This window comes from Raphanus sativus, chromosome 3, assembly GCF_000801105.2.
Source record: "Raphanus sativus cultivar WK10039 chromosome 3, ASM80110v3, whole genome shotgun sequence".
Lineage (NCBI taxonomy): Eukaryota > Viridiplantae > Streptophyta > Magnoliopsida > Brassicales > Brassicaceae > Raphanus > Raphanus sativus.
In genome coordinates, this window is record NC_079513.1 from 22,356,739 (window position 1) to 22,381,981 (window position 25,243).

General features: G+C 36.2%; 6 protein-coding genes and 4 non-coding genes across 11 annotated transcripts; 5 read left to right on the forward strand and 5 right to left on the reverse strand.

The window, feature by feature from the left end:
• Positions 1 to 67: 67 nt before the first annotated feature.
• On the reverse strand, positions 68 to 4,390 carry LOC130509263 (glucosidase 2 subunit beta-like). Of its 2 annotated transcripts, XM_057005036.1 has the most exons (15): positions 4,195 to 4,387; positions 3,979 to 4,095; positions 3,643 to 3,738; positions 3,298 to 3,537; positions 2,625 to 2,887; positions 2,310 to 2,378; positions 1,793 to 2,207; positions 1,620 to 1,724; positions 1,427 to 1,528; positions 1,286 to 1,343; positions 1,113 to 1,181; positions 893 to 980; positions 674 to 735; positions 522 to 573; positions 68 to 408 (listed from the first exon to the last, which is right to left on the reverse strand). In XM_057005036.1, exons 1-15 carry the CDS (start codon positions 4,313 to 4,315, stop codon positions 340 to 342), a joined length of 1,926 nt encoding a protein of 641 aa, XP_056861016.1. In that variant the 5' UTR covers positions 4,316 to 4,387; the 3' UTR covers positions 68 to 339. The 2 variants fall into 2 exon arrangements, 1 of the variants encoding a protein (XP_056861016.1); XR_008943384.1 differs by lacking the exons at positions 68 to 408; positions 522 to 573; positions 674 to 735 and having other exon boundaries at positions 1,423 to 1,528; positions 4,195 to 4,390.
• A 110-nt stretch (positions 4,391 to 4,500) lies between these two features.
• On the forward strand, positions 4,501 to 4,574 carry TRNAI-AAU (transfer RNA isoleucine (anticodon AAU)). Its single transcript has one exon. It is a non-coding gene; the product is annotated as a tRNA-Ile (tRNA).
• Positions 4,575 to 5,001: 427 nt separating this feature from the next.
• Positions 5,002 to 5,082, forward strand: LOC130510271 (small nucleolar RNA R12). Its single transcript, XR_008943948.1, has one exon. It is a non-coding gene; the product is annotated as a small nucleolar RNA R12 (small nucleolar RNA).
• An 82-nt stretch (positions 5,083 to 5,164) lies between these two features.
• On the forward strand, positions 5,165 to 5,248 carry LOC130510353 (small nucleolar RNA SNORD24). The gene has a single exon (XR_008944025.1). It is a non-coding gene; the product is annotated as a small nucleolar RNA SNORD24 (small nucleolar RNA).
• Positions 5,249 to 9,128: 3,880 nt separating this feature from the next.
• LOC108846529 (nitrilase 2-like) lies at positions 9,129 to 10,993 on the forward strand. The gene is made up of 5 exons (XM_018619757.2): positions 9,129 to 9,278; positions 9,373 to 9,552; positions 9,964 to 10,257; positions 10,354 to 10,632; positions 10,725 to 10,993. Exons 1-5 carry the CDS (start codon positions 9,167 to 9,169, stop codon positions 10,886 to 10,888), a joined length of 1,029 nt encoding a protein of 342 aa, XP_018475259.2. The 5' UTR covers positions 9,129 to 9,166; the 3' UTR covers positions 10,889 to 10,993.
• On the reverse strand, positions 10,928 to 13,087 carry LOC108846847 (FBD-associated F-box protein At5g56370). Its single transcript, XM_018620042.2, has 3 exons — positions 12,098 to 13,087; positions 11,693 to 11,824; positions 10,928 to 11,598 (listed from the first exon to the last, which is right to left on the reverse strand). Exons 1-3 carry the CDS (start codon positions 12,914 to 12,916, stop codon positions 11,305 to 11,307), a joined length of 1,245 nt encoding a protein of 414 aa, XP_018475544.1. The 5' UTR covers positions 12,917 to 13,087; the 3' UTR covers positions 10,928 to 11,304.
• A 1,420-nt stretch (positions 13,088 to 14,507) lies between these two features.
• On the reverse strand, positions 14,508 to 15,600 carry LOC108846727 (FBD-associated F-box protein At5g56380). The gene is made up of 3 exons (XM_018619930.2): positions 15,205 to 15,600; positions 14,982 to 15,116; positions 14,508 to 14,876 (listed from the first exon to the last, which is right to left on the reverse strand). The coding sequence occupies exons 1-3, from the start codon at positions 15,598 to 15,600 to the stop codon at positions 14,601 to 14,603; spliced, it is 807 nt and encodes a 268-aa protein (XP_018475432.2). The 3' UTR covers positions 14,508 to 14,600.
• LOC130510268 (U2 spliceosomal RNA) lies at positions 15,524 to 15,720 on the forward strand. Its single transcript, XR_008943945.1, has one exon. It is a non-coding gene; the product is annotated as a U2 spliceosomal RNA (small nuclear RNA).
• A 1,487-nt stretch (positions 15,721 to 17,207) lies between these two features.
• On the reverse strand, positions 17,208 to 19,667 carry LOC108845505 (probable FBD-associated F-box protein At1g32375). Its single transcript, XM_018618703.2, has 4 exons — positions 19,432 to 19,667; positions 18,136 to 19,017; positions 17,869 to 18,003; positions 17,208 to 17,782 (listed from the first exon to the last, which is right to left on the reverse strand). The coding sequence occupies exons 2-4, from the start codon at positions 18,994 to 18,996 to the stop codon at positions 17,510 to 17,512; spliced, it is 1,269 nt and encodes a 422-aa protein (XP_018474205.1). The 5' UTR covers positions 18,997 to 19,017; positions 19,432 to 19,667; the 3' UTR covers positions 17,208 to 17,509.
• Positions 19,668 to 21,909: 2,242 nt separating this feature from the next.
• LOC108846747 (probable FBD-associated F-box protein At1g32375) lies at positions 21,910 to 23,665 on the reverse strand. The gene is made up of 3 exons (XM_057006443.1): positions 22,877 to 23,665; positions 22,500 to 22,641; positions 21,910 to 22,420 (listed from the first exon to the last, which is right to left on the reverse strand). The coding sequence occupies exons 1-3, from the start codon at positions 23,663 to 23,665 to the stop codon at positions 22,146 to 22,148; spliced, it is 1,206 nt and encodes a 401-aa protein (XP_056862423.1). The 3' UTR covers positions 21,910 to 22,145.
• Between the last annotated feature and the right edge of the window lie 1,578 nt (positions 23,666 to 25,243).

Here is a 25,243-nt window from a genome sequence, read left to right on the forward strand (position 1 = left end):
AAACCTCCCACTTGTTTAATAACAAAGTGATCTTTGAAAAGTTAGGCAATATAGAAAGAGTTACCCATCATTCATAATGTTTTTATATATAAGAATTGTTCTTTGAGTTTAACCAAAAGCTGAACATATTGTCTAAGATACTCTTGATAAATAGAACCCTCCATTGTCCAATGAGGCAAACTTTAACCTATTACTCTCTTCTGGCCAAAATAGCGTCTCTGTTTCATAGTTATCTTTCTGTTGTCCTCTTTGAAGTTTGAGATTGAGCAGGATTACTAGTCTAACTGACACAAACCTAAGCGGTGCGCATCGGATAAGGATTATTTAAGGTGAACATCATCAGAGTTCGTCATGACTGTGAGGTGGTTGGTCTTGGCTCATCATCTTCTCCAGCTTTTGTTCTAGTTCCTATATAGAAAGGCCAAACACCGGGTTTAGGTAGTGTTAATAGTGAACGAAGTAATAATATCAAACATCAGCTAAGGTATGCTTTGAGATTTGATATGAACACATTAGCATACTTTAAGTTTATCTTCCAAACACCGAGCTGGAGTAGATAAAACTGCTGCATATCTGCAACAAGAGATAAAGAAATAAGGTTACAAAAATTAAAAACCAGAGATTAGCTATGACCATTAACCCGTGACAGGTAAAGACCAAGACAAGAACTTACTCGCAACGGCTTGGTTCATCCACATCCATAAGCTCATTTTTTAACCCACATCTTAGTTTAATCTGCATGTTCAAGAATTAATCAAGCCTTTTATAATTCATGTCTCTGCGATCTTTGCACGCCCAACATTCAATTCTCAGATAGTGGTCTGGTCTATTTATAACTGGAGCTAACTATATTTAAACAATTTCTTGGATATAGAGATATCTGAACATTTACCTTGAGGCTTCTATCGGGACCGTTCCAACACTTATCTCCGTTTGTATATGTCATGAACTGGTACGAGTTCTCAAACTTCTCCCATTCCCTATCACATTTAACGAAAGAAGAGAGCGTAAAAGGTTAAATACAAAACACTGAGATAGTATAGTTACTGATATCTGATTCTCAACTTCAAACTAGTTCATCGTTATGTTAAAAATGGCAGGAGGACACTTACCCTAACCGACTTTTCGAATAGCCCTCCTCTTGTGTTGCTTCTTTATATCCGCAGACTTTGTATGTATACCTAGACATCACGTAAAGTAATGCATAAAGATAAACATAACCGTAATCCTTTAAAATGCTAATAAAGAAAGTAAGAAGACGGTAAATTGCTAAAATTTTCCTTACTTGCCCTGTTTACTCTCAAAACAACGACCGTGGAATGAATAGAACTCTTTCTCCGGTCCTGTAGAAACGATTATATATTAAAGACTACCTCAAAGAAAGCCAGACACAAGTAAAGGATTAGGATGTTTTTATCATACAGACCAAAGTCTTGTTTTAGCTTCTTCTCTAAGCTCGATACCCTTGACTGTATCTTGTTCAGTTTTGAGCTCGACTCATCGTATTCCTTGCGTACCCGATCAGCCTCTGCCATATAACCAAAACGCAACAGAATGAACCACAGAACAATCCCAGTCTTGCTTTTACTGTTAGCGGAAGTGCTGTACTACTAGTTTACCTGATTTGTCCACTGGGGTAGTTTGGATCAAATTCACAGCCTGTAAAATGTTCTTGACAGTCTTTTGTATCTTCTCCAACCAAGTAGGATTTGAGGTTCTCATCTCTATACGCAACGATAGATGATCAGCATCTTTAGATAAAACAAAAAACATCTTTGGTAACAGTGCAAACCTGATAGGTCGAGATCATCCTCTGCATCAGATTTGTAGGAAGAAGTAGAATCATGTCGAGACTCCTCTTCATACGTGTCATCTTCCGGTTCATGGTCGCTGTATTTTCCTTCGTCTGCGGTATCTTCATCACCATCTGAAACAAACCCATCATCTTCATCTACTTCATGTGGAGTGGTGGGGGTGTGCTCATGGTTTTCCTGATCATCAGCTTTGGGGATATCATCTGCCTCAGTTGGCTTCTCAGATTTCTCTCCTGTCCAGCGAGACGCAACGAGACGCCCCAGCTCCTCCTTTGACAACTCTTCCTTCTTCTCGGATACAGAATCATCCTTTTTGGTACTAGCATCATTTTCAGATCCATCTGAGATAGAATCCTCAGATGAAGGAGATTCCTTGTTCGTCTCCACAACATGCTGCATTGTAGACAAAGCTTATCTCATCATCTAACTTACAACAAGTAACATACTGTTCCACTTCTGGAAAGAGCATCTGAATGAAATAGTTTTTTTTCAAACCTCGTCTGCTGGATTATTGTGAGTAGCCTCTTCCAATATGCTTGTTGGTTCAGTGTCAGCTGCTGGCTCCTGAAATCAAAGTTTAATTCAGTACCCGCTTGAAAGGTAAAACAATTGTGACCAAAAAGCAAAATTACAGAAATCAATACAATATAAAAAGTGCTGAAGGTATTGATATCATAATCATTTGAATGAGTTCAAGATAGCCTATCAATAAGTAAAAGATATGTTTCAAGCATCTAAACTTTCATATCTTATTTTTGACCTCATTGTAAAGCGTGTAATCAAATTTCAGTTAACAAGAGAAGAACTAACCTCGTCTGTAGGAAAATCCTTGTAATTACCAATCTCATCATGATGTTCGTTTTCATCCAGATCTTCAGCATCCTGGTAAGCTCCCGGCATCTCTTCTTCACCATCTGTGCTTCCTTCAACTTTTTCATTGCCATCTGTCTTCACCTCTTCACTGTTCCCCTTTCCTGGCTGGGCAGCTAACTCAGCATCTTTCCTTTCCTTGTCCTCCTTTTCTTTCTGTAGACGCTCCTTCTCTTCTACCTTCTCAATTTCTTCTTTACGTTCTACAGAAGATGTAATACGAGGGAAAGGTCAAGCTTTTTATCGACAAGACAAACAATGTTAAAGGCACAAGTCCGTTTTTATCATCAGCAGACATCTTACCTAGTTATAATGGAAGATAGAGAAGTTGATGATTCCTATCAGATTCTACATCTACAAGTCATATATTCTCTAACTTTCTTCCTGCCTATTTGGTGGTTAGTCAAAAAATTTAAGAAAACCGATCCAGAGGCATATGAGGAATATAACTGCTCTTATATCCAAGATTCTACTCTCACATTCCAATACATTGATCATTCCTTATATCCATTTAAGTTTCTCTAAGATGAAAACTAAATCTCAAAATCATGAAAAAGAAAGATTTAAACTATGCATTAAGAGAGGGAGAGAGAGAGAGAGGGGAAGAGCAAACCTTTCAGCTGTTGAACAAGCCCTCTCAAAATCTTCTCCTCGCTTTTCAGCTTCTTCAGCTCTGCTCCATCTTTCTCCAAACCCACTTTCGCCTGTTCGATCTCCTTCCTCCTTACTACAAGCCCCTGCTTATAAGTTTCGATCTTTTTCTTCAGGCTCTCTCGAGCAGCTTTGCCAGCCTCCCAGCATGTATTCGGGCAAGTCACATTACCACCATACTCATCACTCCCATCACAACAATCTTCTCACATGAAATAAAAAAAACAAAACCATTAAAATCCTTCAAAAGTTTCTTCACTCGCATAGCATTTGAAATGTAACGAGTTGTATAGATTGAGTAACATACCACAGATACCATCATTGACTCTGGAAGAAAACAAAACTAGCGGAGAATGTCCTGCGTTCCGACAATAGAACTTTCCATTTGGACAAGCTGAGGTACCTGGAGAGGTTTAAACATACAACAAACAAATCAAAACTATAATCCACGGACAAAAGAGTCTAACTTCAACAATCTGACAGAAAGAGAACTAATATGCTTAATTGTAACATATATAATAGATTAATTAATACTATAATCCAAAGACAAAAGAGTAGAACTTCAACAATCTGACAGAAACAGAACTAAAAAATGCTTAAATGGTCGGAACACAGTTTCGTTCAAACTTTAAGACAGTAGAACCTGGTTCGTCAGTTCCGTCAGGGCAATCGCAGAAATCGTCATTAAGTTGAGCTATCGTGAATCTCTTTGATCCATCCTTACACTTGATCTCAGAAGATGACTTGTAATACTTCTCATCTTACACAACACAACCAACGAGAGACAAAAAAAAATGTGAGAATGGATAAAATCAAATCGGAAGTGTTATTGGCGAATCGGATCTTCGAAGGGGCTAACCTTGAGGAGAAATGCCGACAAACGGATCCTTCAATGGAGAAGAGCTTGATCTGATAGCAGAAGCAAGGAGGAGAAGAATGGAGAGGGAGACAGAGGAAGATAATGCTACTACTACTCTCATCTTCTTCGTGATCGAAACCGGTGAAAGAACCCAAGGCAGCTGATTTGGTCACGAGAGAGAGAACAAGTTAAAAGACTGATTTGACAAAAAACGACGCAGTTTCAGTTACACATCCACCGATGGTAGCAAGGTTAGTATGAGTACTTTAATCGTCCTATAAGTCGCATCAATAATGCAATCAAAATGGCCCATTAGCTCAGTTGGTTAGAGCGTCGTGCTAATAACGCGAAGGTCGCAGGTTCGAAACCTGCATGGGCCAATTATTTCCCCTATTTTTTTCTATCCAAAGCTACAATGAAGCCTACCTCCCTACAGACATATCCTAATTATTAATTACTTTATATCATCATGGGCTTAGTTTTAATGGGCTCATAACAGAAACTAAACAGCCTATTAAGCCCAGACATAACTAGGTTTTTACAAGTCTTATCTCTCCACATCATCGTATATATAATCTTCTCTATTCTTGCCCAACTTCCGTAAGATTGTTCTGCCTCTTAAGCTCAGACTTTTTTTTCATCTTTTTTTTTTCTTTTTGAAAGGATGTTTGTTTGGTGTCTAGGCAGATGCATGTTCTAATCTCTCAGTAGATATTTTTGCATTTTTAAATTCAATAGGTTTATGTATTAAGAAATAATTAGATGGAGTGTTCTCCTTTTTAAAAATCTGTTTTGTTGTTGATGATGGTGAGGGTGATGAACAAAAAAACATATCGGATGTCCCAATGATAAAATTATGTGATTACGTACCAGCTACTTTTGACTCATCATCATCATTCTATTTGTTTTGTTTTCTGCTTTGGTTTTCCTTCTTTTTTCTTCCGTCTTTGGCGATTAAAAATTGGGATTGGGCCAGTGATGCAATTAAAATATTTGCTACTCTTGATGAAGAAATTCATTTGATGATTCTTTAACCACCAAGATCTCTGAGGCCTTGTTTGTTTTTCTTACATTGTAATTTTACAGACCATACAAACAAAACGACTGCTTCGTATGAAGAATTGTTCCATTGTTAATTGCTCTATTTTCTGCACTATTGAGTTGAAAATGTATCCTCTAATTAGTGAATTTGAGGTATAGTTAATGTTCCATGGTTAAAATATGACATCAAGATGCATATTTTGGAGATTGTTGTCATAGCTGAACCAAACTATACTACGTTCATTTAATCTCATGTAACATAGGGGGAGTCTGATAATAGATTATTCGGAGCTTCATCGTCTGGGAAAATAACCTCATCCAGGTCCACGTTTTGAGCAACTTGAAACATACAACTACAAGGGAACTGAACATCCAGAAGCTACACGTTTTGTAATTTTAGTTCCACAATGTGAACCCAAATACATATTTTGTACCAAAAGAACTTTGTATTTGAAATCAAATCAATTTTGTATATTTGTAAACCAAAGTTAGAAAATATCTATCTGTAGAAACTATACACGTAAATTTTTCTGAATGAATAAATGTTTTTATTCAAGACAAAAAACACTTTTTTATGATAGACTATGATCGACCCACCCTACAAACGGGATATAATTTGAGTTCGTATATAATTTGTCTATGATCTAAGTTAATATTTTTTGTATAATTTCTTGAGTTATGTGTGAAGTATTATTAAGTGTTAATATTAATTAGTAATATAACTTTAACTATATTATAAAATAAAAATGTTTTGCATAATGTTACAGTCTTTCTTTTGTTCAACTCATAATGTTACATTCTAAATCAAATTTAGTGGGGGTAGTGTCAGTTTTAGTGTTCCATTTGAGATAAAATTACAAAAAATCACATTAAAAAAAACAATTGTTCGTAATTGCACCATAGCTGTTTGTTACTTGGGGATATTAAGGGATTTTTTCCTAATAAATATTTAATAGAATTTCATGAATATACTCTCTGCTTTTAACGATATGAGTCTATTCACCGAGCTGCCTTGTATTTTAATCGTTCTAAACCTTAGCAAAAATACATGTCACCACGAACTTGTGGCTTTGTTTCGTTGAAGTAGAGAATGTGAATGTTTTAGCAATAAAAAAAAGTAGAGAATGTGGCAAGAGAACACTGTTGTAACTTGTAAGACTCCTATAACAGTAATAGAAACCTGAAACCAAAAGGTAATGCACCAAACCAAGCTTTTGGGAAGACTTCAATTTCAACGAAATTAGTAATGTGACTCATTTTCTTGGAAAGATACCCGAGGAGAAGGATATATGGTGGATCCAAGTTTAGACTTATTTCCAGCATAGATCCCAAACCAGAACCAGTTAATCCACCAACAGCATTAAAGACCAATTACCCTCGTAAGCATGTACAGTTGTCAGAAAGTTCTCACATTGTCAAGTCTAAGGTCCACAATCTCCATTCCAACTGCAACTATGTAACTTCTAATCACCATTTGAAGAAGCAGTAAGAAGAAAGAGAGAAGGAAATTGTTTTCTCACCATTGACAAAATTGTTTCCGAAACTATTCAGGATGGAAAAGCTGCCAGTAAGTTTTGGTACAGACTTCATCAATAACAATGGGCTCGAGATCAACAAAGAGAGCTCCAAGAATATGGTTTCCGGCTCCGGTTTCGCTGATGAAAGTGCTGAGAGCGTAAATCGTCGAATCACTGCTAAGGAACCAAAAAAAGCTACGATCAGGTTCTTGGCTTTACAAAAAAAAAAAAAATTTGAATCCACAGATAAAAAAAAAGAGAAATTATGTACAGAAGTGAATCATACCAATGAGTTGCATTGTGTATTTTTCTTTTTCTTGAGAGCTTAGTTCAAAAAGATAAATTTTGCAGGGGAAAGTGTATTCTCACTGAGTGTAGATGGTGCAATGGGAGCTAGATGTTCCCACCTCAGCGTTCTTTCTACAAAAGTTTCTATAAATCTGAAAAATACCACAAATAAGGTTTTAGCTCAGAAAAAGGCAGAGATTGAAAGAATAAGAATAGTTTGGTTCAAGGAATCACAAATAACCAAATTACAAATCAATAGTTTGGTGTTGATGCTTGAGGCCACACAACCTAAAGCTCGTTTACACCTGAAAATCAACCAAATTTAATAAATTAAATATCTTTGTACCAGATCTGTTAGCTTTTACGACATCTATTAGTTTGTTCATAATCTCACAAACGAAATGTCTTTTCAACAATTAAAAGAACCTGCATTTTGGATCTGCCTCCTCCTCTCCTTATATCCAGACCAATAAGCATGCATCTTCTCGATGTGTTCCAGTAAGAGCATAACTGAAGAACAGAGCGTAGTGGATCATGGAGGATGATATTGCTTTTTTATTGGCCATGGAGGTGAAAGACTTTTCTAGACTGTGTTTGGAGAGAATAGTGAAGCGTTATATCAGAGTGATAGATATAGTGTGAAGGCAGGGAAATTGTATCGGCAAGTAGGTTTTGATTGTAAAAGCCATTAACATAAATTTGATGAAGCATAATTATTCAGACAGGCCGTTACACCAGAGATCCTGAGCGGCAGGAAATTTTGGGTTTCGCTAGTAGGAGGAAGATGATAGGACGTGGCTGCACAGGTTAATGGTTTCGAAAAACGTTTCGGCCAGTTAAAGGCCTTTTGCAAGTTGTAAATAACTCATCCGAACTAAATCCCATAACATAAAATATACGCGTAACTTTTAAAAGCCCAGATGGTCTCCAGATTATGAATCGCTGCGTTTTATTAGGTTGACACGTGGCAGGACGACAGAAGAGGAATTAGTGACGTAGACGCCTAGTTGGACACCCCAGGAGGGATGAAAAGGCTTCTTTATATATATAGATAGATGTGTCATTGTTTTTGACTTAGAATTGAAATATTTTAGCTACTTTAAAAAAATGTTTCATTTTCTTCGTCATGATGCAAACCATACTCCCGTGACTTTGTTGTATTTCGCGAAAATGAACTATAGTCTCCCGGCAAAAGATAATTGACGAGTTGTCCATGATGTAATATGCTTGCTAACTCGCTCAACTAGGGGATTGTAATCCTAAACAGACATCCTCTTAAACAGTAATGGTAATCCCCAGGTAACGAATCGGCAGAGAACCAAATTCAAATGAAAAGTGGAGCAGAATATCTGCATACCTCTTCCTCAACTCCAGTTACTTTGATAGTTGATTTTTCCATATTTATTTTCAGACCAGAAACCCTATCAAAGTCATCAAAAATCTGAAGAATACCGTGAATAGAATCATTTCTTTTATCAGAGAAGATCATCATATCATCCGCAGAACAAATATGTGTGAGACTATACACATTAAAATACACCTATAGTGCATAATACTTTGTTTCGTCTGGTAATCTTCCCTATTAAAAGAGAAATATTATTTTTGTCAACCATAAAAATCATAATATATTTATTTTATTAATTTATGATAATATCAAAGTTTATAAAATAAAAAAATATCTTCACAAATGTGCAGTTTAAACTCTAGTTTTATTATATTATTTCACCCCCTCGATTCTTTAAATAATACTTTTGATTCTTTTTTTTGAACCAAACAATTTCGAAAACACGTAAAACTTTAATTTTTTTGCTAACTTATACATCTTTTCTTAAAACACCTAATAGTCTCTTCAACAATTTATTTTATAAAAGTAAGGCTGTTTATATTTCTGTATCACAGCTCTCCACATCATGCTGATAAACCCAAAGTAATTGCATTCTTATCTATTAACCTTTGGATTAAAGGAAAGATATCTCATATGGATAACTTACTCGATATGATCTATGATATCATCAGTTGGTAAAGATTACAAGTCTATATAAGAAGCATTGCATGCCTCCCAACTGTCTATGTGTCACCAACATATAAACAACACTTGAAGTGATTATTTTGTGGTATAGGAGAAAATGTCGACTCTCAAAAACACAACTCAAGTTAACGGAGATTCCTCATCATCCATGGTTCGAGCTACAATCGTCCAGGCCTCCACCGTCTATAACGATACTCCTAAAACTATAGGTTATTCGTTTTTCTTCATTCGTATGAAATGAATACGCCTCAAACAAACAAAAAATTGTTTAAATATATCAAAATGGCTTACTTGAGTTTGCAGAAAAGGCGGAGAAGTTAATTGCAGAGGCGGCGAGCAACGGATCCGAGCTTGTGGTGTTCCCGGAGGGGTTTATCGGTGGATATCCTCGTGGGTTTAGGTTTGGTATAGCGGTTGGTGTTCACAACGAAGAAGGTCGTGATGAGTTCCGCAAATACCATGCTTCTGCCATTCATGTTCCTGGTACGTAACATAAACTTCCTTCACATGAATATACCTTTTTTCTTTGTCAAAAAATTAATAAATCATAAATAAATAATTTAATCCGTTTGTACAATTGTACGGTAGAAAATAACAAATCTAATCTTGGTGATAATATTCTTTTTTTTCTCAAAAGGCTGTTATCTTGGTGATAATATTCAGAAACTGTGATTACCTCTTAAACATATTAAGCTAATGTTTTCTTTGTCGTGACTCGTGTATAGGAAGTATATTTTTGAAAACCTTTGTTTAGTGTATGTTCAAAATTAATATGATCTTGGAGTATATATACGGTTCATACCCATTACATGAGTGTTGGAATGAATTGGGTCACAACTAACTCTTTTTTGCACATTTGTTTGGTTTGGTGATGAATCTACAACAAACAAACAGGCCCTGAAGTTGATAAACTGGCGGAGCTAGCTAGGAAAAACAATGTGTACTTGGTAATGGGGGCTATAGAGAAGGATGGCTATACACTCTACTGCACAGCCCTTTTCTTCAGCTCTGAAGGTCGATTCTTGGGTAAGCATCGTAAAGTCATGCCAACAAGTCTTGAACGTTGCATCTGGGGTTTTGGGGACGGATCAACCATCCCTGTTTACGACACACCCATTGGCAAACTCGGTGCTGCTATTTGCTGGGAAAATAGAATGCCCCTCTACAGAACTGCCCTGTACGGAAAGGGTTAGTCCTAGATGTCCTCGTTATATTAATTATAAGTATTCACAGCTTCAACATTCTAACCTTTTCTAATGCTAACAATTTTGATTCGGGCTGTAGGAGTTGAATTATATTGTGCACCTACTGCTGATGGTACCAAGGAATGGCAATCGTCGATGATGCACATTGCCATAGAGGGTGGATGTTTCGTATTGTCGGCTTGCCAGTTCTGTCTGCGTAAAGATTTCCCTAAGGATGCTGATCACCTTTTTACCGACTATGATGTCCAACACGATGAAACCATTGTCTCCCAAGGTGGTAGTGTCATTATCTCACCATTGGGAAAGGTTCTCGCGGGACCAAACTTTGAATCAGAGGGTCTCATCACAGCTGATCTTGGTATATTACACTCTTATTTGTTATTCATCAAAGGCTTTTAGTAAATGAAAAACTTTCTTGCCTGATAATATCTATAACACTCTCTTATCTAGATCTTGGTGATATAGCAAGAGCCAAGTTATATTTTGATGTGGTGGGACATTACTCGAAGCCAGATATTTTTAACTTGACCGTAAATGAGCACCCGAAGAAACCAGTTACATTCGTTTCGAAGGCGGTGAAAGCTGAGGATGACTCAGAGTCTAGGGAGAAATAATCGAGATTTGAAAGGTCATCAGTTTATCCTATATTTCTCAACTACTGGAGTTCATGCCAGTCTTATGTTTGTCAGTTAATGTTTTATCCTTAAAGTTTGTTTATTTTATGTTCAATAATGTAAGAGAACCAGTTGCATATGGTTACATCTTATGTTGTTTGATGAAACCAATTAGTTCTCTTCTCTTGTACTTGAATATTATACAATGTATTTGAAGTCCGAGTAAGTTCTAAGGCAAATAAATCATTTCTACTCTAACTATATGTCCTGGAAAATCAAATTTCTTCCCATGTAGAAGCAACAATGTTTCAAGAAATGCATAGCACAAAATTGGCTTTTCAAATATTATTATCCAGTGAGAATGTTTGTTTGTCGATTATTCTACTACCTTTCCTCCTCACAAAACAGAACCTTATTCAACCAAACACAAGCTCACACTCAGCCGAGCCCCTCCGCAAACACACCAACTCCGTGATCATACGATACTTCCTAATAAGCGTGGTATACAGTTGTGTTCTGCCTGGGGGAGAAAACGTCGCAACCTTTAGACGCCTTGCATGTTTTAACACAAAACTTGCGAGTTCTCTCTCTACTTCCCATCCTCTGTAGTTTCTCCACTCAAAAGTCTCAAGAACGAACTTCAGCGTCTCAGGGACTGAGCTTGGTTCATCCCAATGAAGTGCACGATATCCACACACATTGCCATGTGTCTGATTGCATATATATAATTATTAGACCATTAAGTTTAAGTCAAGAGAACCCTCAATGTAACGTGTTTCATAGTTTTCAAAATCTTTACTTTACCTCGTTTAGCTTGAGAGAACGAAGTTTCGGGGAATGTCGGAGAAAAGACATAAGTAGATCCCACTCTGTTTCACATGTGCAAAACTCCAAATGTTCAAGCTGGTGGAAGATACTACCAGAAGGAAACTGAGGCTGCGGTTCGAAAAACACAAACAAGCATAGATACTTAAGCTTGATTCAATGTACAAAAGAAATCTAAGTTCATTCGCATCAACTATTTCTCAAAAAAAATAAAATTCTCTCAGTATTTATTCCCTTAATATTATAATATGAGAATCTATTAAAATTTGGAAAACCATGCATTTGAGAAATAATCAAATTATAATATTTTATATGCGATGAGAGACTCTAGTTAAGTGATACCATAATAATGCCCTAATTGTGTTATCAAGGATACATTATCACCTCTGTGGGTAGACATAAGAAGAGGCGTTTGACTGATGCAAGAGATCTGAGGATATCATCAGTGTTGCCACATGTAACCACGACATGTGCTACCAAGATCTCAGGCAAATACTCAATCGTACACTTGTAAGCAAAACCTAAAGTCTTGAAATACTTCAAAGAAGGCGTATTCATCACAAGCTCAGAACCATCTCCTCCTCCATAATAGTCAAACCTTTGTAATGAAGGCACCCTAAGTGAGAAACTCTTCACGTTGTCATAATCAGCTCGATCCAAGTCCAATACTTCAAGAATAGGGCAGCATGATAATAGCTTCTGCGGAGTTTCATTGTCTAAGTAAATAACCTTATCAAGGTGCAACGTTTTGAGCAACTGGAAACGTACAGGGAACCGAACATTCACAAGCGACACGTTTTGTAATTTTAGTACCACAAGTGTTCCACATGTGTACAAGCTCTGAGGCAATCTGCTAGGCTCATCAATCATATAACTGTATTCAAACCTGAGCTCACCCAAACCACGTTTGACTGCAGTTCTAATCCAAAATTCAACTTCTTCATCGCTGCATTGTTGATCTAACTTGAGATGCAAGCTTTGTAAGACTAGAGCCGTGTTTAGAACCAAAGACCTTTCCACAAACCGGAGAAATCTCACATGATCAGCATTGTCGTACCTTTCGATGTACTTGAGTTTAGACACCAACTTCCATAGATTTAGCCACCGTTTTGACAAAACACTCGTGGTTAGGACATCTTTAGTAGGTAGCAATGAGAGTATGTGCAGTAAGAGATCATTGGGAAGCGAACTGATTCTGTCCATTATTACATATACTCTTCCATGATTTTAACCTATATCGCTGTCAACACAGAGAGAAAAAAAACCTAAGTCAGAGAGACAACGGTTAACCTGTTGCTTCTCGACAAAGGCAAGAAGAGGAACCCGTCGTTACTGAAGTGCCCTAATTAGGTTTTTACCCTTGTTTTTTTTGGTTCGATGATTCGAGTTCCTATATATTATTAATTTTTTTTCCAAAAGAAGGGTATATATCCCTTTTGCAATTAATTCTTTTTCAAATAATTATAATGTATAAATGTTATTCTTTTGCAACTAACTCCTTTTCTTTTACCAAAAAAAAAAAAATTAACTCCTTTTCACGATTATGATTATGAGGATTTTTTATTTTATGACTGATCAATCATGTTTTCTACATGATAAAATGTAAAATAACATCAACTCAGCCTAAAACTAATAATTTTAGCTACTAATTTACTTGAAATAAAGGCGAAAGTTAATTAAAAAAAAAAGGAAACACTCCACTAAGAACACCTCCACTGCAGGTCTAATTTTGGTCTCTATTACAAGAAATTTGTTTTGATCCAGTTGTACTTTTATGTTAAAACTGAAATTGCTATTTACTCTATAATTAGAGGACTACTATATTTATGGAAAATATATCAAAAAATTTATTTGTACAATAGTCATTTTAATTCAAAGTTTTTATATTTACTACTAGACTAAATAAAAATGTTTTTCTTCTAGTTTAGCTAGAATCAAAACTTTATTTACTTAGTTCCTGATTCTTTGATTTCAAGTTGTAATTGCAAAACTTAATTGGATAGCTATACAATATAAATTTCATTAATCTGTATTAATACTTTTAGATGGAGAATATCATTGAACAATCGTGTAAATATGTTTTCAAAAGTGAATTCCAAGGTAACTATGATTTTTATAGTAAACAAAGTTTTGATAACTATAAATATCATTGAACAATCGTGTAAATTTGCCTCGGAAACTTCATAGTTACATATAACTATGATTTTTATACAATAAACTAGGTGTTTTACTGCATGCATATTCTTCTTATGAATTGAATGTTTATTAGTTTATATTTTATTAATTTAAAAATCTGCATGATAAGTTATTATTTATGTTTTAAAAAAAATTAAATCAAATATCAAATTTTTTATATTTTTTTATATTTTTAAAAATTTTTATGATAATAACATTATTTCAATATAACAATACAATATATAAGATTTTTCTTGCTTTTAAAATTTAATATTATTAATATAAAATTTGTTTTTTATATATAACAAATTATATGTAAAACTTCATTAAAAGTATCATTGGCTTTAAATGTTCCAACTTTCAATTATAAAATAACTATACATATAACTATAACTATTTTTAAAGGTATAAACGATATTACCTAGTCTAGTTTTTAACGTGACGGTTTTGTTGCGGAAAATAATTTTGTAAATAACAGTATAGATGTATTGTTTATTAATTTTAAAAGAAACGGAGAAAACCATTGTTCCTAAAGAACACCGAAAAGTTTAACATCAAACCAAAACCTCAAAACTTCAAGAGAGATGACAGTAGCAATCTTGCAAACACTTAAAGACCAGAATAACATAAATTGATGCAGATAAAAATTTGGAGTCAAAATAACACGAGAAGATGACTTGTTGAGAAAGCATCCGAGTAGAGTTTAGGTCTTTTAGTTAAACACAAGCTCACAAGTGGATGAAGCCCTTCGTGAAAAAGATAACTCCTGAAGCATCTGCAGTTTCTCCTTGTAACCATCGGATCTAGCAGTGAAGCTCGCCTTCTTTAAGAAAACTGCGGTTTTCAAGATGTACGTCGAAAGTTCTCTCTCGTGTTGTGTTCCTTCGTATTTTATCCACTCAAAGATTTCAAGATTCGAGGACAAACATCTTGGAACAGAAACCGGTTGGTTGGACTGATGATGATGGGGATTTATAGCAGGATGACACTGATCAACAACATGTTAGGCAATGGATACTACATTGTTAGATCACTGACGCATAAGACAAAAAAAACAAATAAAGATCAAAGAGAATATAATAATAAAACACACCTGATTGATTTTGATAACCTTTAAGACAGGTGAATCTTGGAGCAGACGCATAAATAGTAAAAACCACTCCGATTTGCATGTACATACCTCCAAATATTTGAGTCTATGGAAGCAACAACCATGAGGATACACCACCTGCATAAAAAAAAAAAGAAGAATGTATAGGGCGAGTAATGCAATGCTCCATGACTTAACTAAATAATTAGAGACAAACAAAAACTACCTCTGAGTCTGATAAACATAAACGAATATGCACGATAGAAGCAAGAGAATGCAGAAGCTTCTCGGGACGCTTGAGAATAACATCAATATTGGCCTTGAGTACCTCACTGTTGTTCATTGGTTCGCTAAATGAAAGGCTACCTGAACGATTTATAATTTGCAAGGATTTTAATAGTGGAGTATCTATCACAACTTCACTGACATTATTAAGTTTCAATGGGGCAATCAAAGATAATCTCTTCAAAGAAGGAACTATAATCTTATAATTCAGCGCATTGGGCAGAAAGGATCTTTGCACTAGGAATAAGTCTTCAAGAAGAATACCTTTCTCGGCCTTTTGGCTAAGATCAAGTGTAGTATCTGTTCTTATCAGTTTAATATCTGATATGTGGTCCATCGGGCCACACGATATTAAACTTAATTTTTTAAGGGAGAAAGCCCATTAAGATAGCTTGCTATCTGGGCTTTCGCGAGTCGCCCATGCGTTGCACTACTGCACAGGCTTGGCTCATCCCATTTAAAAAAAAAAAAAAAAAAAAAAAAAAAAGTCTTCAAGAACAGGACAATTAGGTAAAAGTCTAAGGAGAGCATTGGGGTTAGAGTAACTCATAGATACGAGGGACAAAGTTTTCAGAGACCTTAGACCATCATTATTGGTGGGCAAAAGGGAAGGCCTTAAGGGAAAAGGGGAGGGGACCGATGCAAATAATAGGGGAAAAGCCCTTAGATAAGGGCTGCCCTTATGTGCCCTTAAGTTTTTCATGACAAAAAAAAAAAAAAAAAAGTTAAGGGCTTTTGTCTCTGCCCACCAATAATGATGAGGCAAACGTGATCAGGAACATCCAAACTACCGCTTTCGAGTCTCAAGACCACAAGCGTTTCACAAGTATATAAACTATTTACACAAGGTCCAATACCCGACGAATGGTATTGGAGTTTCAGCTCCTTTAGGCCATCAAATAATGATGCCCTTAGACCAAATTTCACCGCGGTTCCAAGCCAGATCTCCACGTCATCATATTTGTAATATTGACTTAATCTGAGATACAGACTTTGTAGAACTTGACCTGCGCGTGACATCAACGATCTGTCCACAAACCGCCAAAATTTTACGTAATCAGGCCTTGTAGCTCGCTCAGATTCAGATCCGAAAAAGTGAGTGACCTCATCAAACTCAAGTCTTGGTACCAATATCCAGAGAGATTTCCACCGTTTAGACAAGACCATAGTTCGCATTACATCTTTCGTCCGAAGAAACGTCAATATCTTCACTATGATTTCTTCAGGTAAGTGACTGATACTGTCCATTGTCAATCTGGAAACTAGAGACGAATTAGCACAAGAAAAAAAGAGGATCTCTACTTTCACTCCCCGATATTACCGCAAACTCGAGTTCGTTAGAATTTAAAGCAAGCAAAAGGGCATAAACAAAACTCTTTATATATGAAAAGGAACCAGGCAAAGCTATTAGATTGAGTGTAAGACATCCTTAATGAATTAAAATTTCTATGATATGTTGAAAGTATATCTCCATAATCTCTATAAATCTTGAGGACGGCGATGGTCTTATATGTTGAAAGTATATCTCTATAATCTCATTCAAGAAATCATGATGGTAAATTACAAAGACATCCTTAATGAATTAAAATTTTAAATCTAATTAGCATTACTGAAAACTATTTAATAAATTATGCTAATTAAGTTTTAATTTTAGTTTCCTTTTTTATATTTCTTTAAATAATATATATAACAAAAAGGAAATTTCACAAAAAACAGTTTGATGTTAAAAAATAATATTAAACAGAATAATATATATTTTAAAATTAATAAAATCTTTTATTTATATCTGTCTATTTTTTAGATTATTACAAAAATTAATATAATAACATATACTGAAATATCATTAATGAACTAAAAATATTTTATAATTTCTAATTATCTGTTTAATATATTCCATAATTTTCTATAGAACTAACAATGTCTAAAAACTCCAACAGAACTCCATTTTCAGTTTTAATGTTTTGTCAAAACTATTGTTGTCACAACATTCGTTGTAGTCTCTAGATATTAGTACAACTTTTGTCGTAGATATTAACGACAATCTCTTCAAGAGCAGTAACTAACTTATCATATCCATACAATCCAACTCATCACAATCCAACTTCTCAGCCGAAAACATAAGAAACAGAGGGTTTTGCTGTCTATTCAAAATAGTAAAACGAAATGATTAGAAGAAAATCACGTTTTTCTAACGTTTATAAGATATGGGACCAAAAACAACCCAACTTTGACTACTGAGCGCAAGTTCAGTCGAATGCAAGCTGACATGTAGGTGAACGCCTGAATGACAAGGACAACTCCTTGAGCATCTCAAGTTTCTTGTCGGAGTCAGTGGATTTAGAGGAGATGGTTACTTTCTTCAAACATCTTCCGCTTCTTAATATGAATGCTACTACTTCTTTGTCTTCTTTTCTTCCTTCATATCCTTCCCATTCAAGAGTTTCTAGACTCGATGACAGACACTCAGGAACTGAGCTCGGGTCATTCCAGCAGGGGCGTGCGAGTTCAATCTCATGGCACTGCAATAAATTGGCACTATAAGGACTGGAAAATACCATGGCCACAGACAAATGAATGAACTGGTTTGACGTGTGTCTACATGTACCTTTTGAAGTTTGAGATGCCGTAAATTAGGGGAATCATTGAGCAAACACATAAGTAGATTCAACCACTCTGTCTTATATGTGAATATTCTTAAACGTACAAGACGGTGGAAGACAGTACCAACAGAATATGCATCCTGCAATAACAATACATAATTAGAGAATTTTACCAAAAAAATAATTAAAGAACAGGTGCAATAGAGGCAAACAGGCTTGCTCACAAGAATACACAAATCTTCCCGATCATTAATAATTAGGCAGATGTTTACCTTTGAGTATGGTAAACATATAGAGAGACGCTTTGCTGAAGTGAAAGAAGTCAGAGTCACCCCAGAAGAACTATGATACGCAGTAACATTTGCCTTAACAATTTTAGGCATATCTTCAATGACACAAAATCCAACCGGACGAAAACAAATGTTCAAGTACTCCAAAGAAGGAGCATCTACTACAAATCCATCTTCACTTTCTGTACATCTTCTTGCTGATTTATACAAAGTTGCACTCTTGAGAGAAGGTACCTTAACTGTGAAAATGGTTACATTGTCATCGGGACGTTGTTCCACACGCAAAGCTTCAAGAACAGGACAACTCGACAAAAACCTCCTGACAAACTCATCACCTGGGTACTTGACAGATACAAGGCTCAGAGTTTTAAGGGTCGGGAAAGAAGGCAATGAAGAAACATCCATAAGAGTCACACTATTTAGTTTCAAGGAAACAAGCATTCTAGAGCCTTTATATAAACTCCTTGGAAGTATGACTGGAGTTGTACAGGAATAACAGTCGATATTGATAATCATGTCACGCACACCGCACTTAACTGCAATTGTAATCCATACTCCAATATCATTAACAGCAAGAGATTTCTGAGTTAGTTTGAAATGCAAAGTTTCTACCGGTGCTTCGTGCAGAATCAAAGACCTGTCCACAAAGCAAGAAAACCTTCCAGTATCATAAATATTCTGACAGCTATCGTTGTATACCAGTTTCGGCACTGACTTCCAAAGATGCTCCCATTGTTTTGACAAAACCATTGTGGCCAAAACATCTTTAGTAGTAGGCAATTCTGATAGTATTCTCAAGAGTAGCGCTTCAGGCAAATGACTGATCCTATCCACATGAGCCATCTTCCTCTCTCACACCCCAAGCTTTCACATTACACAAATAAAAAACAAGGAATGTGAAAATTATAACCAAACCAAAAGAAAAAAAAGTGTCATACGAAACAACACAAGGTCAAATCAAACCCTAGCGTAAGAATATAGTTATGTAGTTTAAAGAAAAATAAGAGAGTATACGGACACCTAACTGCATCTCATACTGGCAGAAACTCATATTCTCTAGAAAGCATATAGTTAGCGTTCAGACAAAGAGCCGTTTATGTCGTTAACTGACTCCTGAATTATGATTTGTTTCCGCTTTCGAAGAACTAACTCACTAGATTCTTTCTCAGGAACCAAACTAACCGTCGTTGAGCAGGCGAAAAACAACAAATCAACAACGAACCCTAACAAGTACTGAAACCGCCAAAAAAGAGAGTACAAAAGAATATCGAAACTCACCTGACGGCTGACGCTAGAGAATCGCCGGCAGAGATGTTTACTATGATATAGTAGTCTAACCGATAATTCCTCTCGGATCAAACAATCGAAAAAAAAAACTAAACCCTCCGTTACTCGTTCAACAAGAAAGAAACCCTAATTCCTTATCTCACTGATTTAAAAAAAAAACCATAATTGTCTTACCGCTTTTTAATATATATACACAACTAGGTTAACTTTTTGTCCAGTTTTGTCAAATTTCCTTGTATTAAATACATGATTCCTTCACATCCCCATTTTTTTCTTTTAAATGGATTAGATATTGACAAGGCATCCATTTCGAAAATTAGTTGAAAAGAAAAAAAAATTTGCATAGTCGAAAATACAAATTGATTGAAAAAATATTACATTCTATCACCTTCCTTCAGTGTAATTGTTGGAAGACGCTTGATGGTTTTTTTTTTTTTTTTTTTTTTTTTTTTTTTTTAAACACAAACTTTCATTAAAACTCAAATGCAAGAGCTACAAAGCCAAGAGGGAATTAAACATCCTCTTGTGAACAATTCATGAACTACAATAGCAAATAGAAACAAGCATGATAGATCTTCATATGAAGTTGACAGCGAATTCAAAACCAAGTTTGAATGCGTCGATAAAGCTTCTACCACATAGTCGTACAGCTGAGAGATAGTCACAAGTGACGTTGAGTGACAGTTCAAACCAACGAGAAAAACCGAAGTAGTCTCGATTGCACCTTCAGGCCCCGTACGGACCGCTCCACAAGATAACAAACCGGTGAATAAACTGAAACGAAAACTCAGAAAAGAATCCGAAATATTTTCTCCATTCATAGAAAGGAGACATGGTAGTGAAGTACCCTTCACATTAGAAGAGGAAGTGAGAGTAGCACGCCTACAAACTGAACTTACTAGCTTTTGTTGTATCAACGCTGGACGCCGGAGTGGATTCCCACCTACATCGGACGTCAGATTCATAAACAGATGGCTCAAAATTAGATGCCGGAGTGGATTCCCACCTACATCGGACACCAGATTTACAAACCGTTGTGATAGAAGGTATGTTTGCGGTGGTTGGTGGTATAAATCTTCAGACGGTCGTTTTAAACGGAGCTTAAACGATTTGAAGGGTGGAGGAGGCCAGACATGGAGGATGGAAAGGAGGAAGCAGGGAAGAGGGGTGGCGCTGGAGGATGCTTGTCTTCTCAAATTTTTAAGGAACAGATCTGGTTGCCGGAGTGGAGTCCCACCTACATCGGTCACCGGATTATTGTAAATTGTTGAGAGAGGAGCAGGTGAAATGACGCTAGACCCGGCTCGGGTGAGACTCAGACCATCAAACGGGACAACCAAAACTACAAGAGTCCTCGGCTTGAGTATAGTTGAAACGAGGAGGTTGAAGACGTCACAAGGAGCCACCGAGAGGTGAGGGACGAACGGCACGATGACGGTGAAAGGTGAGGAGGTGATGGAGAATCGTCGAGCGTCACAGTGGCAAGGAATCCCCAATAAAAAATCAGATCCGGTGAACTCGACACCGTCGAGAGCAGATCCGTAACGAAGCGGTTGCAAACGAAGGCTGTTGAGGTGAGAGAGGACGGGAATAGAGCAGAGAACACATGAGGCGGAAGTGGTAGTGAATCTTGAAAGATCTTTTCGGAAATCTCCGATCACCATTGCTGTTCCAGTGAGCATACCACAGAGACCAGAGACGGCGACATTCATGAATGATGACGGCATGACCCAGCCCAGAACAAAAGAGTTGTAACAGAGAGACATTGAAACAGGGTACCAATGAAAAACAAATTGAGAAAAGAAGGAAAATAACAAAAGCAAAGATAGGGGTTGACGCCGGCGAGCTCGTGCTCCACCGGCGTCGGAACGCAAGTAGATCTGAGTTGCCTGGGTTATTGTGCCCGAGAGAGTTCAAAATTTGAAAAACGATCTTTCTTTTGCTATTTTCTAAAAGCGACAAGACGCTTGATGGTTAAATTCTAAATTCATTGAAGAGTGTGCTTAAAAAACATTTTGAAAAGATACTTGCAAATTGCAGAGATGAGAAGGGGAGATGAAACACCTATCTTATGGAAACATTCTCACAAACCAAAAGAATGTCAAGAGAAGCAAGGTTAAGATAAATGAGTTAAAAGGGTGAAAATGCATTTAAAAGATGTGAAATTAGTTACAAACAGCAAATTCTATTTGAGGAAGATAGAGTTCCCAGCAAAAAAAAAAAGCAAATGAAATTCAGAGAGCTATATACATCAGAAGCAAAGAAGAACATACAACTAACTTGATTCAGATCCAAAACTAATCAACAAAATGTTACTTGGGTATGGAGGATATATGAGCATAAGGTCCATAACTTCAGCTGAATTCAAGCTAAGACTGGTGACCACGAATGGTGTATACATACAAAAAAAAAATGAAAAGTGGAAGAACCAACTAAAGTCATGATCCGCCATTATTGGCACAACTTTTGTCGTAGATATTAACGACAATCTCTTCAAGAGCAGTAACTGACTTATCATATCCATACAATCCAACTCATTACAATCAAACTTCTCAGCTTACACAAACCAGAAAACATAAGAAACAGAGGGTTTTTGCTGTCAATTCAAAATAGTAAGACGAAATGATTAGAAGAAAATCACGTTTTTTTAAAGGTTATAAGATACGAGATCAAACACAACCCAACTTTGACTACTGAGCGCAACTTCAGCTGAATGCAAGCTGGCATGTAGGTGAACGCCTGAATGACAAGGACAACTCCTTGAGCATCTCAAGTTTCTTGTCGGAGTCAGTGGACTTAGAGGTAACTATAGTTACTTTCTTCAAACAGCTTCCGCTTCTTAGTATGAATGCTGCTACTTCTTTCTCTTCTTTTCTTCCTTCATATCCTACCCATTCAAGAGTTTCTAGACTCGATGACAGACATTCAGGAACTGAGCTCGGGTCATTCCAGCGGGGGCGTGTGCTATCAATCTCATGGCACTGCGATAAATTCACATTATAAGAACGGGAAAATAATCTGGTCATAGACAATGAATGAATTGGGTTGACGTATATCTATGTGTACCTCTTGAAGTTTGAGATACCGTAAATTAGGGGAATCATTGAGCAAACGCATAAGTAGATTCAACCACTCTGTCTCACATGTGCATATTTTCAAGTGTACAAGATGGTTGAAGACAATTCCAACAGAATATGCATCCTGCAATACAAAACATAATTAAGAACTCGTTTGTGCAATGTGTTAGTGGCAAGCTCACAACAATACCCAATCTTCCCTAATACTTGATTATTAAAAGAAAAAAAAAATGCAGGGATGCACAAGGTCAAACGATATAAATAACTGCATCCACTTGTATAATTAGGCAGATGTTTACCTTTGAGTATGGTAAACATATAGAGAGACGCTTTGCTGAAGTGAAAGAAGTAAGAGTCACACCAGGGGAACTATGAGCCGCGGAAACATTTGCCGTAACAAGATTAGGCATATCATTCTCAATGACACAAAATCCAACGGGATTAAAAAAAATGCCCAAGTATTCCAAAGAAGGAGCATCGATTACAAATCCATCTTCACTTTGTGTACATCTTTTTCCTGATTTATACAAAGATGCACTCTTGAGAGAAGGAACCTTAACTGTGAAAATGGTTACATTGTCATCGACATATTGTTCCACAAACAAATCTTCAAGAACATGACAACTCGACAAAAACCTCCTGACAAACTCATCACCTGGGTACTTGACAGATACAAGGCTCAAAGTTTTAAGGGCCGGGAAAGAAGGCAAGGAAGAAGAAACATCCATAAGAGTCACACTCTTTAGTTTCAAGGAAACGAGCATTTTAGAGCCTCTATATAAACTCCTTGGAAGTATGGCTGGACAGTCAATATCTATAATCAGGTCACGCACACTGCATTTAACTGCAAGTGCAATCCATACTCCAATATCAACCGCAAGAGACTTTTTGGTAAGTTTGAAATGCAAAGTTTCTACCGGTGCCTCGTGCAGAAACAAAGACCTCTCCACAAAGCGAGAAAACCTTCCAGAATCATCAATATTCTGACAGCTATCGTCGTTTACCAGTTTCGGCACTGACTTCCAAAGATGCTCCCATCGTTTTGACAAAACCATTGTGGCCAGAACATCTTTAGCAATAGGCAGTTTTGACAGTATTCTCAGGAGTAGCGCTTCAGGCAAATGACTGATCCTATCCACATGAGCCATCTTCCCCCTTTCCAAATCCTAAACCCTATAAGGCCAGAATTCCCAAACCAAAAACTTAGAAAACAAACAAACAAAAAGTCATAAGAAACGAGACAAAGGTCAAAGCAAAACCCTAGCGTAAGAAATGTAGCTTAAAGACAAATAATAGATAGTACTACTAAACAAACACCTAAACCGCATCTCATACTGGCAGACACACTGAACACTTATAATCTCAAGAAAGCATATAGACAGCGTTCAGACAAAGTAGTTGTACAAAAAAAACATTCGCTCAGGCTTTTGTCGAATAGTTACCGTTCACTATAAACCAAACCTGAAGTAGTGACTTGCCGATTACGGCGATTCCTGGGAAATTATCAGCTCAGTTCTCCAGTAACTCCACCGCTTGAAAAACTGTAATCTGAAGGACATAATGTAGAAGACATGTGGGGAGGCATAGGAATGGTTATTTATTTTATGAAATGGAAAATGAAGCGACGTCAAAGAAAAAATAGAAAATGAATCTAATTTCGGTCCATGAGGCTATTAAGTATATAGGTAAGCATATCATATAGAAGTAATTCTATGACTATACCCGGTGGCGGTTGATGCATACTAAAGCTACCATGGCCAAATTCAAAGCATATATATTAACAAGAAATAACTAAATGAAACACTGAATCTTCATAACTTATGTTTGGTTTGGTTTTTGTTTTCCGATGAGGTCCTTGGAGACCAAATCTTATACTTTAGTGAATAAGTATAACTAATTTAATTTGGCTTTTTTAGGAGAACAGACAAAAACACTTGAGAAAAACAAACTCAAAAATCCTGATATTCAACAGCAAAGACGTCCTATGTCCTGCTTTAGGATATTTTCTTATTTTAATAATACCGCGATTCCCTTCGCACTCTTTTCATAACAAGTGAACTTATGTAAAACATTAAACATCCCATGATGTAGATAATTAATAATGAATTTGTTGTCCATGAACCATGATAATGATAATGATTTTGTGCTAAAATACTAATACAGAGAGTACTACTGTATATGCATCCATATTTAATTACGCCTGTTTATTTGTAGCCAAAACTTATACTAATTAATTATAAAATTGAGACTTATAAATACGTACGTAAATGTTTATAATTTATTATTCATGTCATTAATAAAGAAATCTTAATACATGTGTCTGTCTTGGTTAAGTTTCTCTCTATTATAACATGAAGAAATGAATGCATGGTCTGGGAATTGAAGCATGTTCTGTGAATTGATGTTTCTCTGCATGTTTAGCATTTGTTCTCCTAGGAAATGATACTCTCTTGCATGTTTAGCATTTATTCTCCTAGGAAATACTAATAGTCTCTGGCATGTTCAACATTTAAATTACTCATGCAATAGCTGTACATCTAGTTTCGAATCATGTAATGCCTATATAAAGGCAGTGACTTCTTTCTATTAATAGACACTGAATATACAGAAAATAGACAATGCCTAAATTCTCCAACAGAACCCCATTTTTCAGTTTCATTGTCACAAGCGTTTTACAGACTATATCAAGCTCCTCGGAATTATATATAGCTGGAGTTACAGTATAA

Excerpts from the sequence above, each read along its gene's own strand:
- LOC108846847 (XM_018620042.2), bottom strand. The coding sequence starts at position 12,916 with ATGGACAGAATCAGTTCGCTTCCCAATGATCTCTTACTGCACATACTC. Across the intron at positions 11,825-12,097 it reads TCTTATGTCTACCCACAGAG|CCTCAGTTTCCTTCTGGTAG; the intron begins GTGATAATGTAT and ends TTCGAACCGCAG. Across the intron at positions 11,599-11,692 it reads GTTCTCTCAAGCTAAACGAG|ACACATGGCAATGTGTGTGG; the intron begins GTAAAGTAAAGA and ends ATATGCAATCAG.
- LOC108846529 (XM_018619757.2), top strand. The coding sequence starts at position 9,167 with ATGTCGACTCTCAAAAACACAACTCAAGTTAACGGAGATTCCTCATCA. Across the intron at positions 9,279-9,372 it reads CGATACTCCTAAAACTATAG|AAAAGGCGGAGAAGTTAATT; the intron begins GTTATTCGTTTT and ends TTGAGTTTGCAG. Across the intron at positions 9,553-9,963 it reads TTCTGCCATTCATGTTCCTG|GCCCTGAAGTTGATAAACTG; the intron begins GTACGTAACATA and ends ACAAACAAACAG.
- LOC108846747 (XM_057006443.1), bottom strand. The coding sequence starts at position 23,665 with ATGGCTCATGTGGATAGGATCAGTCATTTGCCTGAAGCGCTACTCCTG. Across the intron at positions 22,642-22,876 it reads CGGCTCATAGTTCCCCTGGT|GATGCATATTCTGTTGGAAT; the intron begins GTGACTCTTACT and ends TTTGTATTGCAG. Across the intron at positions 22,421-22,499 it reads CAAACTTCAAGAGGTACACA|GCCATGAGATTGATAGCACA; the intron begins TAGATATACGTC and ends ATTTATCGCAGT.
- LOC108846727 (XM_018619930.2), bottom strand. The coding sequence starts at position 15,600 with ATGGACCACATATCAGATATTAAACTGATAAGAACAGATACTACACTT. Across the intron at positions 15,117-15,204 it reads TATGTTTATCAGACTCAGAG|GTGGTGTATCCTCATGGTTG; the intron begins GTAGTTTTTGTT and ends TTTTTTATGCAG. Across the intron at positions 14,877-14,981 it reads AGGTTATCAAAATCAATCAG|TGTCATCCTGCTATAAATCC; the intron begins GTGTGTTTTATT and ends GTTGTTGATCAG.
- LOC108845505 (XM_018618703.2), bottom strand. The coding sequence starts at position 18,996 with ATGGCTCATGTGGATAGGATCAGTCATTTGCCTGAAGCGCTACTCTTG. Across the intron at positions 18,004-18,135 it reads TATGTTTACCATACTCAAAG|GATGCATATTCTGTTGGTAC; the intron begins GTAAACATCTGC and ends TTGTTATTGCAG. Across the intron at positions 17,783-17,868 it reads GGCATCTCAAACTTCAAAAG|TGCCATGAGATTGAACTCGC; the intron begins GTACATGTAGAC and ends AATTTATTGCAG.
- LOC130509263 (XM_057005036.1), bottom strand. The coding sequence starts at position 4,315 with ATGAGAGTAGTAGTAGCATTATCTTCCTCTGTCTCCCTCTCCATTCTT. Across the intron at positions 3,538-3,642 it reads AGTCAATGATGGTATCTGTG|ATTGTTGTGATGGGAGTGAT; the intron begins GTATGTTACTCA and ends TCATGTGAGAAG. Across the intron at positions 1,182-1,285 it reads TTTGAGAGTAAACAGGGCAA|GTATACATACAAAGTCTGCG; the intron begins GTAAGGAAAATT and ends CGTGATGTCTAG.